At 43.6% G+C, this 14188-nt stretch overlaps 1 protein-coding gene across 4 annotated transcripts in view; it reads right to left on the bottom strand.

The window, feature by feature from the left end:
• Positions 1-10369: 10369 nt before the first annotated feature.
• C4H11orf24 (chromosome 4 C11orf24 homolog) overlaps positions 10370-14188 on the bottom strand; it is a 52767-nt gene continuing 48948 nt past the window's right edge. For all 4 annotated transcript variants that reach the window (XM_030560717.1, XM_030560720.1, XM_030560719.1 and 1 more), the window contains exons 3-4: positions 13598-13714; positions 10370-12186 (exon numbers count right to left, since the gene is read on the bottom strand). In XM_030560717.1, coding sequence (XP_030416577.1) covers positions 11000-12186; positions 13598-13714 — 1304 coding nt within the window. In that variant the 3' untranslated portion in view covers positions 10370-10999. The remainder of the gene's footprint in view (positions 12187-13597; positions 13715-14188) is intronic.

Here is a 14188-nt window from a genome sequence, read left to right as displayed (position 1 = left end):
TGTCGGAGCAATGTGGACCGAGAGGAAGTACTCGGCAGGGGTTCTGCGGACCCAGGGTCGGAATGTGGCCGGAGTGCTACTTCCATTAGCAGGATCTTATGACTTTGCTCCTGGTCTTTAAGGGTTCAAGGTCGAAAACCCTTGCAGTTCCTGCATTTGTCCTTTTGGTGGCTTTCCCCAAGGCAGACAAGAAGAGTGTGGGTCACTCTTGGGCATAAACTTGCCACAGTCTTCACAGAGTTTGAACCCTCGGGACCCAGGCATACCCCAGAGTCGGGGAAGATGTTGTTGGGGATGGAACCCCCCCCAAAACACAACTACTACAAGAACCAACTACGATTTCTAACTCACTATTTAACAATTAAACTGAAAAGAACACTGCCAAAGCACTTGCCACAAGAGTGAGCGATGTTCCATCTAGCCGTCACTGGTGGTAAGGTGGGGGGGGTTGGCAGGGGGTTACATTGGGCAGCATGAAGGTGCGACTCCAGGGGGCACCTGGGCCGACTCTACAGATGTTGCTAAGAGAAAAATCTTTCGGCTGGCGTACACGCAGCGCACACACCTGATTGGAATGGACATAAACAAGCACTCAAAGAAGAACCCCCCTTCCACATCTTTCTGATTTATCCCCTACCATTCTCTGGGCCCCATGTTGTGACACCTGTCATATTAGCTGAAGAGGCTGGGGGAAGTCTTACTCTGGCAACTGTTAAGCCTCTTTCATGTCAAGCAGAGGGGTCACTGCAGAGATCTGAGCAGCAAATGACGCTGCTGGCGGTAGCTGCATTCCAAGCCCGAGCCTAGGATGCCCAATACAGGAACACTGTCACCTGTCCAGGCCATTTTCTTCACCTGTATGTTCTCACAGCTTTATCACCCATGGCATCCTGTTTGCATACGTGTACCAGTTGCTGTGAGCCCTCTTGATATTTCTAAGATATCTATCATCATGGTATCAAGGCCTCTGGTACAAACTAGCACATTAAGAATTACCTAGACTAATTGAAGGACTTTCAGTGTCAATGTTTAACTTCTACATTCCATGGAGATAGAAGAACCTGGGATGGTCACAGGACCAAGATCTCTTAGGCCACCGTCCAGCCTACACCCTTGTGCAAACTGAAGAAATTCTGCTACAGTAATGCTATAGAGATTTTACATGCAGATGGGTCTGTTTCCTGAATAGAACTTCCAGAGAACTCCATGTGGGAGGAAAGGGTCCCCCTGCATGGATGAGGGTGCAGGAACAGAGCCCTTAATTGGTTACTATTTCATCATTCCTTTCTCCCAACATGCTGGAGTTAAAACATTTAGACACTGTGCATGAAGCACAAAGATAAGCTAATTGTTTTTGTTTTTTAAAATAAGTTGTACATTCCTGGCCAAGTGGTTTTCTTCTTTTTAATTGGGGTCAGCAGGATGTTGGATAAACTCCAGCCACCAGCAAAAGATCCTTCATTTAAACATACTTCATAACAAACATAATTCCAGTCAAGGGCCGAGAGGAGGGTCACCCTGGGCCAAATGGGAAACCCAAGGTCAGGAACAGACTCCTGCTTCCCAGAACCTCTGGGGCTACAAGCTGCAGGAAGGAGTAACAGCATGTTTAACTATAGCTGCACCACAGCACACCCTGCTGGCTCATCTCTGCAGAAGCAGCAAAACTGTTAAAACTATTGTCTCAGCCACAGCAACAGCTCAGTTGACTAAAGAAAAAATGATTAAAAAAAAAATTTTTTTTTTCCAGTGTCAAGGAGAATTTGCTATAGTGTGTTTAAACCAGAGTGAATTTATGACATTATGGCAGGGGTCAGTTGGACTGCATAAGAGCATAGGAATGGCAATATCTGATCAGAGAGATGTGGGTGAGGTCTTTTACTGGATCAACTTCTACTGGTGAGAGAGACAAGCTTAAGATATTACCTCACTCACCTTCTCTCTATAATATCCTGGGACTGACAAAAAGGGGTAAACAGCGATGGCCAAATTTGCAGATGATACAAAACTACTCAAGATAGTTAAGGCCCAGGCAAACTGCGAAGAGCTACAAAAGGATCTCTCAGAACTAGGTGACTGGGCAACAAAATGGCAAATAAAATTCAATGTTGATAAATGTAAATGCACATTGGCAAACATAATCCCAACTATACATATAAAATGATGGGGTCTAAATTAGCTTGTACCACTCAAGAAAGATCTTGGAGTCATTGTGGTCATTCAGTTCTCTGAAAAAAACATCCAATATGCAGCAGCAGTCAAAAAAGCAAACAGAATGTTGGGCATCATTAAGAAAGGGATAGATGACAGAAAATATTGTATTGCCTCTATATAAATATGCAGATGTGGTTGCCCCATCTCAAAAAAGATATATTGCAATTGGAAAAGGTTCAGAAAAGGGCAACAAAAATGATTAGGGGTATGGAACAGCTTCTGTATGAGGAGAGATTAATAAGACAGGGACTTTTCAGCTTGGAAAAGAGATGACTGATGTGGAGAAAGTAAATAAGGAAGTGTTATTTACGCCTTCTCATAACACAAGAACTAGGGGTCATTAAATGAAATTAATAGGCAGCAGGTTTAAAACAAACAAAAGGAAGTATTTCTTCACACAATTCAGTCAAACTGTGGAACTCTCTGCCAGAGGATGTTGTGAAGGCCAAGACTATAACAGGGTTCAAAAAAGAACTAGATAAATTCATGGAGGATAGGTCCATCAATAGCTATTAGCCAGGATGGGCAAGAATGGTGTACCTAGCCTTCATTTGCCAGAGGTTGGGAATGAGCAACAGAGGATGTATCACTTGACGATTTCCTGTCCTGTTCATTCCCTCTGGGGCACCTGGCATTGGTCACTCTTGGAAGACAGGATATACTGGGCTAGATGGACCTTTGGTCTGACCCAGTATGGCCGTTTCTATATTCTTCTGACAAGGCTACACCACCACTGCATTACAACATCTGATCAGATCAATGGTCCAAATAGTCACTAGCTTGTTACCATCAGTGGCCTACACTCGATACTCCAGAGGCAAGCGGAGGAACTTTGCAGTAGACAGTCATCAGACTACTAGGCCATGGCTACACTGGCGCTTTACAGCGTTGCAACTTTCGCGCTCAGGGGTGTGAAAAAAATGCCCCCGAGCGCTGCAAGATACAGCGCTGTAAAGCCTCAGTGTAAACAGTGCTGCAGTGCTGGGAGCGTGGCTCCCAGCGCTGCAAGCTACACCCGTAGAGGATATGGAGTACGTGCAGCGCTGGGAGAGCTCTCTCCCAGCACTGGCGCTGCGAGCACACTCGAAACTTCAAAGCCGCGGCAGTGTAGCCATACCCCTAGACTAAATTGTCAGAGATGAGTCCAAGCCAATCTTGAACTTGATAAGCTGATCTCATAAAAAAAATATTCTAAATCCAGGTTTTGCTTCTCTTTTTTCCTTCTCCTCATTTAAAGAGATGAATGCTCTTCATTCTACGTCCTGCTGCTTTATAAGGGTTCATGCCTGAGGTTCTACATATGCTTCCTGCATCCTAGGGCAGCACACAGCAAACTTACTTTTCATTCTAAGAGCTCTCTTCCTCTCCCCCCCGTTTTCCCATGGTTTTCTTTTCATGTCGTCATTGTCTTTTTATTTGCCTTCCCTGCTCCCCTCTGCCATCTGGAATAGGGGGATTTCTAACTGAGAGAGTAGGTGGGTGTATCAGTCAGCTTTCATTACAACTCTACTGGCAGCAACCACCATTGCAGGCAATTCTGAAGACTGTGGAGGTGGCATCTAGGACTCATCGCTGCCAAATTAAATTCCAGGATGTTACTATTTTTCCATTTAGAAAGATGTTTGGAGACTGCCTAAAGTCAGATATGCGTCAGATGTTCTCTGCTTCCCAGCAGCAGTGTTTCTGGCTCTCCTTAGCAGATTTCTCCCAGACAACTTGGTAGGAGTCAGTCACATTGTTCTGTTGTGCAATTACTAGACGTGAGTTTGCAAACAAAATTGCTCAATTTCTCCCTTAATGTCCTTAGCGTGCCACTGGAACAACTTACTTAGGAGGCGCAGTCAATATGCCATTGCTTTAAACCAAGACTGGACATCCAAGAGATATCCTATAGCTGAAACAGAAGTTATGGGCTCCACGCAGAAATTATCGAATGTTTTGGGCTGTGTGTGCGCACTTGTGTTTCACAGTAGGTCAGACTAGATCCTCATAAATGATCCCTCTAGCCTTAATAACAAACAAACAAACAAACAAAAAAAAACTATGAAAACTTTTTGATAGAGACAAGAATAGAAACCAGCAGCATAGGAGTCAGTTACTTGGGAAGCGACTAGTCTCTGCTTCCTGGAGGAGAAATTCCAGCGAACCCAGCATCATGGCAACATATGGTCTATTCAAAGGTGGGCAAGAGAAAAGGTTAGCAATGATTTACATATTAGGATTTTCCGTATTGAGATTGAGAAATAGAGCATTGTTAGTACTATTGTAGTACCAAGTGGTATTAGGAATTTGTATTACAGAAGCACAAATGAAGATCAGGGCCCAGATGTGTTAGGTGCTGCTTATACACATAGGCCACGTTCACACTACAGAGTAAAATTGAAATAAAATCGATTTTACAAAACATTTTATAAAATCGATTTTACACGTCCACACTAGGGCACATTACTTCGGTGGTGTGCGTCCATGGTCCCAGGCTACCATCGATTTCCGGAGCGGTGCACTCTGGGTAGCTCAGTAAAAGAATGGGACCAATAACTTCGATTTCCGTCCACACTAACCCTAAATCAATATAGTAAAATCGATTTTAGGGTTACTCCTTTCGTTTAGCTGGAGTACAGAAATAGATTTTAAGACCCCTTAAAATCGATTTTAAGTGCCTTGTAGTGTGGACGGGTACAGCGTTAAATCGATTTAACGCTGTAGTGTAGACCTGGCCATAGTAAGAGAGTCCCTGTCCTGAAAGCTTACAATCTAAACAGACAGAGTACTACCCTCTCCAGATTTCAGATGGGGAACTGAGACAGAGAGATTAAGTAACTTGCCCAGGGTCACCCGGAGCATGCAACAGTCTAGTGCCTTTACTGCAAGGTGGCCATCCTTCCTCAAGCCACAAATAGATGAGATGCCAAATTCAACCTTCTAGGAGCCAAGGAGCAAGCGCACACCCTCTTCAGAGATTCTGACCCAATTAGAAACAGACAAGCCCAGGCACATGGGAGGCCTGATTTATTTGGGCTTTGGATAATTGTAGTTCAGGAAGGACCTTAAGAAAAAAACGACCTTTCCTATGGGTGAAAAAATTAGCTGAACAAGAGGACTCATAAAGCGCCCTAGTAAAGACAGCTCTGCAGGGTAGACAGCAGTGAATATTGGGGTGTGCCCCTGGGGCAGGAAAGGTGTTTGTGTTAAGTGTATTGAGAGTTACGATTCAAAGGGAGAAGTTGGGGAAGTGATGACTGATATTAAGGCTTATTAAAAAGAGCAAGTTATGAAGATGGTAGGACAATCCAGGCAGATTTAAGAACATTGGCAGGCGAAGTTCACTTTGGATCACTATATAAAACATTACCATCTTGGCCAAAAAATAGCTCACCTGATTGTATGTGGTGATGTGTTTTGAACCTGAAGGATCTGCTGAGGAAAAAGACAAGACGAACACATCCCTGGTGCTGATATATCCCCTTTACGCTGTCACAAAGGGACTTGGACTTGCCTTCAGCAGACAGTTAAGGACTCACCCAGCATGGATAATCCATTTTCTATTCTGGCTCCATGACACCCAGTGCATCAGAGCAGCCTGGGGTACTTTTAAGTTGTGCCAGGGCCAACATGACCCAGTTACCCCCAGAATCAGGCTGCAGCTGTTGCAAAGTCAGTTTTTCTCCCTCTGCCCCCAACGTGTACTGAGGGCTACTTTGGCCTCAGAAGTTTGTGGAGGTTTCCTCTGACAGATAAATCAGAACAGCAGACACTCATACAGCCGATCCCCTTCGCAGGCATAGAGTCAGAACTGAATACTTTAGATGACAAAAGTGCGATCACATGACTAGCGGCTCTATAGCACGAGGATAGCTATAGGAGAGTGAGATGGATTCTTTTCTGGCTGGTGCATCAATATCTCAATTGTTAATGTAGGTCCCTTTGCAGGATCATGGGTCGGTGATGTTGCCCTCCATATGATTTTATGAAAATATACTAATGCATGCGAATATTATGTAACTGGAATATGCTTCATGCAAAAGGTTTCTTGTAAGGTATCATTATAAAACTTATAATCTGAGTGTGGTCATCCTATTTGTATAAATGTATCATTCTTGTATCTGAAACTAGAAATATGAAATATAGCTCTGAGGGCCTATTGTAATTATGCAAAGTGTGGGCCATTAATGGTGGTTTGGAATCTTGATGGCTCCCATCAACTATGACAATTGACTGTAGATGGCTCTGTTTATTTGCAAGCCTTCCTGTGAGTCAGGCTGGGAAGAATGAAAGCTTCGGGTCTCATGGGATATGTGATCATGTCACCTGGTACTGGAATCCATCTTTAATCTGGTGCTTTTCCATTTAGAAGGAGGGATGGGGACCCAGAGAGAGAAAAGATTGTTACTTTGTGCCAAAGCTATAAAAGGAGGGTGGAACAAAACAAATGAGGCGGCAGCCATGACAAATCCCCTAGCTACCACCTGAGCTGGAACAAGGACTGTACCAGGGAAAAGGATTGGACTCCTTCCTAGTTGGGCCCAGTCTGTGAAAGAAGCTTACTGGAACATCTGAGGGTGAGATTTTATCTGTATTCAGTTTGCTACTGTATTAAGCTTAGACTTGCGTGTTTTATTTTATTTTGCTTGGTAACTTACTTTGTTCTGTCTGTTATTACTTGAAACCACTTAAATCCTACTTTTTATATTTAAGCAAAAAGTGATTTTATTATAAATTAACTGTAATTAATTCCTTGGGGATCAAACAGCTGTGCATCTCTCTCTAGCAGTGTTAGAGGGTGGACAATTTATGAGTTTACCTGGAGTTTGGATCCCACTGGAAACTGGGTACTAAAGACAGGAGCACTTTTTAAGCTGTTTTCAGTTAAGTCTGCAGCTTTAGGGGCATGGTTCAGACCCGGAGTCTGTGCTGCAGCAGGCTAGCGTGTCTGGCTCAACAAGGCAGGGTGCTGAAGTCCCAAGCTGCCAGGCAAAACAGGCTCAGAGATAGTCTCAGCACATCAGGTGGCAGTCCCAAGGGGGTTTCTATGACCCAACCCATCACAGGGTCAACCTTTGGTCTGACTTCAAATTACGCCCTGGGATCCTCCTGTACAACCCCCATGAAGGCAAGAGAGACAGATGCAGTAGTGTAACAGAGACCAAATGTTATCTTCACTGTAGTTGTCAGTGATTTAGTTAAGTTTGGTAAAAAAAAAGGTAGCTGTTGCCCTAGACGGCAAGTTATCCTGTCTGGCTAATGTGTATATGTTCAAATTGCTTATACAGTGCCCAAAAGTGAGCTAGGTGCTTTATAGATATATAGCAAGACAAAGTTGTGTCCTGGAGAGTTGTCTGCATTGACATGAGACAGAACCTTTATTATTAGTGATAACAGATGATTCAGAAAGAACACAGCTCAACTTTCAGAGGGCCAGGTTGAGATTTTGTGTTATTTGTAAACTGAGCTAACCTGATATGGAACCACAGACATACAATCAACATAGCCAAGTGGCTCTGGGCACTTTTAAGTAGGACCACACTTTGTGAAATTATCCATAATGATTCACAAAGATCTCCTGCTTTTGTGTATGTTGCTGTACACAACCCAGACATGCTGGGGGTGCATTGCAGTACAGTAAAAAAATTTCAGGACAGTAAGGCCACTTCCAACTCCGGTCTCCTCAACTCTAAACTAAACAAGGTCAGGCCACATCAGTAGTTGGATGGATAGGAGATCTATGTGGAAAATACAGGGCTGCTGAAACTGCGGAGTGATTAGCACACACTTCACTCTGAGTCAATGCCAAGTCTTATGGTGGTGGTTTCTTTCAGCTGTGACGCAAAAGCAGCATTCTGGACTGTCCATTAAAAATCCCATAGGACTGTTGAAACAAGGTAGTGGCCAAATTCTAGCTCAGGTTTTACATCATACTGAGCTTAACGCCCCCTGCATTTTCAGTCTGGAAAAAGTTTTCTTCCCTTCCTCCCTAAAATACACCATTTAAAAAAAAATGTTTATGGCTCACCCATCCAAAAATCAGTACAGCACTGGTGGTTGTTCACACAAAAGGGCAATAAATCAATGCCTCATATCATAAAATGGTGTACTGCCCCAGAGAGTGTTGTGTGTCCAGTGTCAGTTGTCTTCTGTCAAAAACATCCACAGAAGACCAAGGGATATGGTTAGATGCAAGGTAGCATTCACTGCAGAAATAAAAGGTTTTGCAAACATTTTCTTGATAAACAGAATTAGAGGAGATTGGACAGTTATATTTGAATATATGGAGAACACACTGAAAATTGTTGCCCAATACCAGAAACAAGTGTCATTTGACGGCATTAAAGGGCAGCACTGATTATTTCAAAAGAAACAAGTAGATGTACAACCTGTAACAAAGAATTTGCTGCCACATGCAGGGCTGGACTGAGGCAGAGGCACTAAAGGCCCATGCAGAGGGCCCTACCTGCAGGACTCACATGATTACATCAGAATCTCCGGTTTCATTTCGTAAATTTCTAGACCTCATGGTTGAAGATTGAAATGTGACTCAAGTGTAATCAATGCTGTGATATCTGCAGGCAGCTTGAAACAATAGTTGAGAGAGGGATGAATTGCCCAATGCATCTCAGTGGGATGTTAACAGCAGAACCACTCAGTGGGGAGGATCTTGCCAACACCAGTCCAGCAACAGACTGTATGTGGTGGGAGGAGAAAAGTTCCGGGCCAGTGCCTGGAGCTGGGAAGAAAGGGAAGGGTGGGTTACAGATCCTGCCCACCATGAGGAACAGCCATCCAAAGTTAAACTATCTGAAAACCCCATACTGAAGACTTATAGGTGTTGGAGGAAATGACGTGTATCCATCTACAAGGCAATCCTGATCTGCAGCGGGATTGCACCCATGCAAACGGAGATCATGTTGAGTTTTGTGCCCTACATTGACCTTAAGTTAGCAGCAGGAAAAAAAAACCAAATAACCTGAAATGTGCTCTATTCACTTGGCATGCAGCACATCCAATGCACATGTGTTTTAACTTCAAAATTATCAGAAGACAGGCAAACCAGTTCAGTTACAAGACATACAGCCCCATCCTCTGAACATTTGCCCAGCAGAAATGGAACTGAAAACAAACTTTAGGTTTGAAAAAAAAAAAAAGTTTAGTTAACTTCACCACCCACTCAATTCACTCATTAATCGCACACCTCTGCATTTAGATTCTGGTCACAAAGCAGCAAAATGCCATAAGGCAGGCTGGAAATGCAACAAGAAAAACCTCACTAGAAGAAGCAGGAAATACTAGAAATCTTGCAAGAAAAGACCTGCTCTTGTGGGAAAGTTTCATCCAAATTTTGTGAAGTCAAGAAGTTTGGACGAACAACTACACCAAGCCCAAGCATTCTGAGGTTCGCCTGTCACTAAGCCCTACAGCATGGGGGAAAGAAACTGATTCTAGTCCAAGGTGGGCTGCCAAAGCTAGCAAAAATGGCAAGCATGTGTTGGTGCAGTTTTCTATTAATGTTAACATTTCACCCAAAAGGAGATATTTTAGTCAGCTCAGAACATTCGTGGAGGATCATTATATATATTTACTGCACTCCCTATGGTCCTGATGTAGGGCATCTCAGGAAGAGGCCGATTGCTTTTCAGAAGGCAGTGAAAAGCAAGCCTTCGTGCTTGCCAACATCCCAACCTTGCAATTGTTTTGTGGCTAGGTCAATGTGGCGAGCGCATGCTTTCTTTGGCTAGTGGGCAGGAGGCCACACTCTCGTGGGCTGGTTGCAGGATGAGGTACCCAGTTGGAACAAGACAGCGAGAATCAGATCCAGGTTAGCTTCCACCCCAAATCTGAACTGAATGCAAATGTAGACTCCAATCCTGCACTGAAGTCAATGTGCTCTGTGCAGGTGAACAGGACTGTGCACATATGGCTCATTTGCAGGATCAGGGCCTCAGAGAACGAAGGCCTTATCCTGAAAGATTAGCATTTCTGGTGAGCTGCTCCATGCTACCAATGGGCTTGAGGGCATTCAACCCTATGCATGGGATTGGACCCTAAGCTTGGACTTGTGCTGCTGAACTAGTTCTATAAGCTGTGAAGAAATACCAGCTTGCTTGCAAGATGTGTTTTGGGGCAGGATGGGGACAGGAATATAGACAAATACAACACTGCATGCCCTCCAGATCCCCTTTTATTGAGTGAGTGAATACAAAAATAAGATCATATAGGTGCACAAACACAATGATCTGCACCTTGGGAAGAACCATCTTAAATCAGCAGTAATCAGAGTGTTAATAGCATCTTGTAAATCACTCTCTTTACAAGCAGGAAGCTTCCTGAAACATGAGGCTCACTTGATTAAAAACCTCTCCAAACACAGTCAGAGTAATATTTAGCACTTATCCTAGGAGCCTAAAGTGCTTTATAGAAGGTAGGTGAGCATCAACATCATCCCCATTTTACAAATGGGAATGTGCGTGAAATTAACAAAACCCAAGGAACTTAAATCAAATGTAAACACAGAGCTTAGGAAGCACATACCATTCTTAAAGGGCGATGGCTCACCCTGGTAGCTTCACGGCTGGAAGAGTTCTAGAAGTGACTACCGCTCTTATGGCAACCTGTTACAGTTGATAAAAAATAAAAATTTATGTAGTACATGGCATTTCTCCTAAATTGCACCAGAAGTAATTTGGAAGCACTTTGAGTTTCTCTTATATGCAAACAGGGGAAAGAGCAAGTCACAGGCTTTCCATCTCTTCGATACATATTTAAGCCTCTCTTGGCACCCTGCTCCTGACTGTCACATTTCTGAGTCTGCATACATTCCATTGATTAAGTAGTCCACTTGTGTATAGTCCTTTTTCTTGTAGCTTTCATAGGCCTGCATGGCAAATAGAACTAAGACTGTTATGAAAAATATGATCCCAAATAGAAGTACTGCCAGGAGTGAACTGGTGTCCACCAAGTACTGAGTCAGAGGCCCAGTGGCAATCAGCAGATTGTCATAATCTGTGTTTTGCTCATCTCTGCCAAAGCCCAAGGGTGTTGTTTTGGGTGCATTTGTTGGAACCATGGTGGTAAGCTTAGTCAAGAAAGTACTATATGTTGTTGTTGTCATCGTCGTCACCACCCCCGGCCCAGTGGTGGCCTTTGTTGATGGCCGGTTAGTTGCTGAAGTCTTTGTTCGGATTGGGATAGTAGGAGATGGCTTACCTGTGATATTCTGGGGCCTTTCCACTGTAGTTGTCAGGGGCTCAAGAGTTGAAGTAACTTGGATTGTTGGCACTGTGAGACTGGCACTCTTTGAAGACGGACTAGTGACTGCAGAATCTGGGGAATGTGTTTTCAAGTCCCGTAGGCTGTCAGTGGTTGCCACTACAGATAAACTTGTTGTCAATGGGCCAACTCCTACAGTAATAACTGTGCTAGGGATGGGAGTGCTGTGTGTGGCAATGGTTGCATTGTGATACTCTGTTTGGGACACTGCAGTCCTCACTTTCAATTCAGGAGTAGCAATAGTAGTTTGAGACAAGGGTGCTGGTGCCTTTGTAGTTCCTGAAGTGAACACCTTATTATTTGTCTTTTCGAAGGTGGCTGTGGGCATGGAGCTAGAAGTATCATTATTTGAAGTGAGAGAAGAGGCAGCTGGAGATGTGGTGCTGGTAGGGATAGTGGGATTAGCTGTCAGAACCCTGAGCATCTCTGCAGTTTCATTACCATTGGCTGATGGAGTAGTTGTACTTATCTCACCTGGGGTTCCCTTGGTGAATTGGGTGGTTGTGGCTTTAGTGGTGGTGGTTGTGGCAGTAGTTGTAATTACTGCTGGTGAGGTCGTTCTGGCACCTGTCATTACAGTCCTTACTTGAGCTGATGGTGAAGGTGGTACCATTGCTCGACTCTCTGTCTGGTTCTCTTGGCTTGCGTTAGATTCTACTTGCCTGCTGGTTCGGCCAAGTAACTGTGCTTCTCTTTTCCTAAGGACAAGCTCTTTGAAAACAAAAACAAAAAGTTCAAAAACCAGTGGGCCTAATTCTGATCTCATTCACACTGAAGTAAGTCAGGAGTATCTCCTGAAGCAGATGGTGTGCAGCTTACTTCAATGGAGTTATGCCCTATTTCAGGGGTTCTCAAACTGGGGGTCATGACCACTCAGGGGGTCACAAGGTTATTACATTGGGGTCATGAACTGTCAGTCTCCACTCCAAAACCCATTTCACCTCCAGCATATTAAAAAAAAAAGTTAATTAGCAAGGGGGTGGGGGGTCAGACTCATAGGTTTGCTGTGTGAAAGGGGTCACCAATACAAAAGTCTGAGAACCACTGCCCTATTTACACCAATGTAAATAAGATCACAATCAAACCTAGCATATCCTCTATTTGTGTAAAGCCCTCTCACAAGCTGAACCCTTTCCTGGGTTACCCTCTATGACGGGCACCTCTGTCATTTGTCTCTCCAGGACTAGAACCCTCTGAATGGCTCAAAGGAAGGGAAACACTTCACCTCTCAAATTGGTTCTCAAAAGCAGAGCAGCAGTACCCTTCACTCTGATCTGACCAGTGACAGAAGCCAAAGGCCTGTGCTCTTACATATTAAAAGGCACCATTCATGGCCTTTATTTAGGTCCATAATTTTACCCCCCTTAAAACTTTTTGAAAATTTCCCCTTAAATACGTAAGGCGCCTCCGCTGATGATCAGGCTTTTAGTAGCATGAATCCCATGAGCATTAAAAGAGCTAAGCTGTTAAATCCTCAAGCAACCTTTCACAACATAAAATGAACTGTGGATGAGCTCGTGGGAGTTTTTTCTTTTTTTTTTTTTAAACTTGTCTACAGAAGAATTTTTAAACACGTTTCAAGATTGGTTCCTCAATTGCCAACAAGCTTCATTTCGTTATGGTGTCACTTTTAATTAAAATTGAAGCCCCTGCTGTTGTAAAACCATGGCTAGCAATTGCTGCTAATGCCTTTCTGATTACCCATGCAGCCTGCCGCTTCTGGCATGACATCCTGGCAGTCAAAGGAAATCCAATCCCAAGATGTCCTCCTTTCAGGGTTTGTTTGTTTGTTTTTTTAAGTTCTTCTGGTTGGGTCTTCCAAAAGGACAGAGTTTAGGGTGCAATAGGTGTGCCTAGTGAGCCCTTTCACAGGGACAGGCTAAAAATCATGTTTCTTTAAAAGCCATACCACGTTCTTTCAATATTACAACTACCAGAAGAGACAATGGGACGAATCTTCCAATGGACAGATTCTAAAGTACAAACATATCCTGTGTTCCCTATTCTCAGCCAGAGATGCAGCAAAGCGCTGAGTGTACTGTATTTAGTATGATGCAATCTTTTTATCACAAAGGTGACTGCGCTATCTGGTTTTACTAGGAGCCCTACAGTGTAGAATTACCTCCAAGCAGATCTTTAATGTCCTGAGCGCTGGCATTCTGACACACATACAGATGGCGACAGTGTAAAAGGACACAGCGATTCTGATAGAACACTGACCAGTTGCAGTAATGATTACCTAAAACACAAGACAAGGGGTTACACAAATGGAAAGAAGTCCTGATTTTAAAAAAAATCAGACCCAGTGTGGTCCTGGGATTTTACCGTTAGCAAAGCTATTTAAAAAAATAAAATCTCACTGTGCCATGAGTTTTCCTTTACACACAATAGAAAACTGGACCAAAATGTGCTATATGCAAAGCTCTCTACTTTGTGGTTTCAATTCCACGTTAACTTGAATGTCCTACAAACTTGGTAACAAGAACCTCTTATGAAATCCATAAAAATCAGCTTTCCAGCAGGATCACATTCAGACTTGGTCCAAATGGCTGGGATTCCAGTTAAACCAATGGAGCTGCACCAGGTGAAAGTCACATCATGACTAAATTCTTACCCCTTTTAAGACAGTGCTAAGAGAGACAGAGAGCGCGTGAGCGCTCTCGTTACTGGTGTCCTTCCCCCACACCACAAACTAATGCACTCTGGGGTGTGA

This window comes from Gopherus evgoodei, chromosome 4 (genome assembly GCF_007399415.2).
Source record: "Gopherus evgoodei ecotype Sinaloan lineage chromosome 4, rGopEvg1_v1.p, whole genome shotgun sequence".
In the NCBI taxonomy this organism is placed as follows: Eukaryota; Metazoa; Chordata; order Testudines; family Testudinidae; genus Gopherus; species Gopherus evgoodei.
This window is presented reverse-complemented; position numbering and strand designations above follow the sequence as displayed.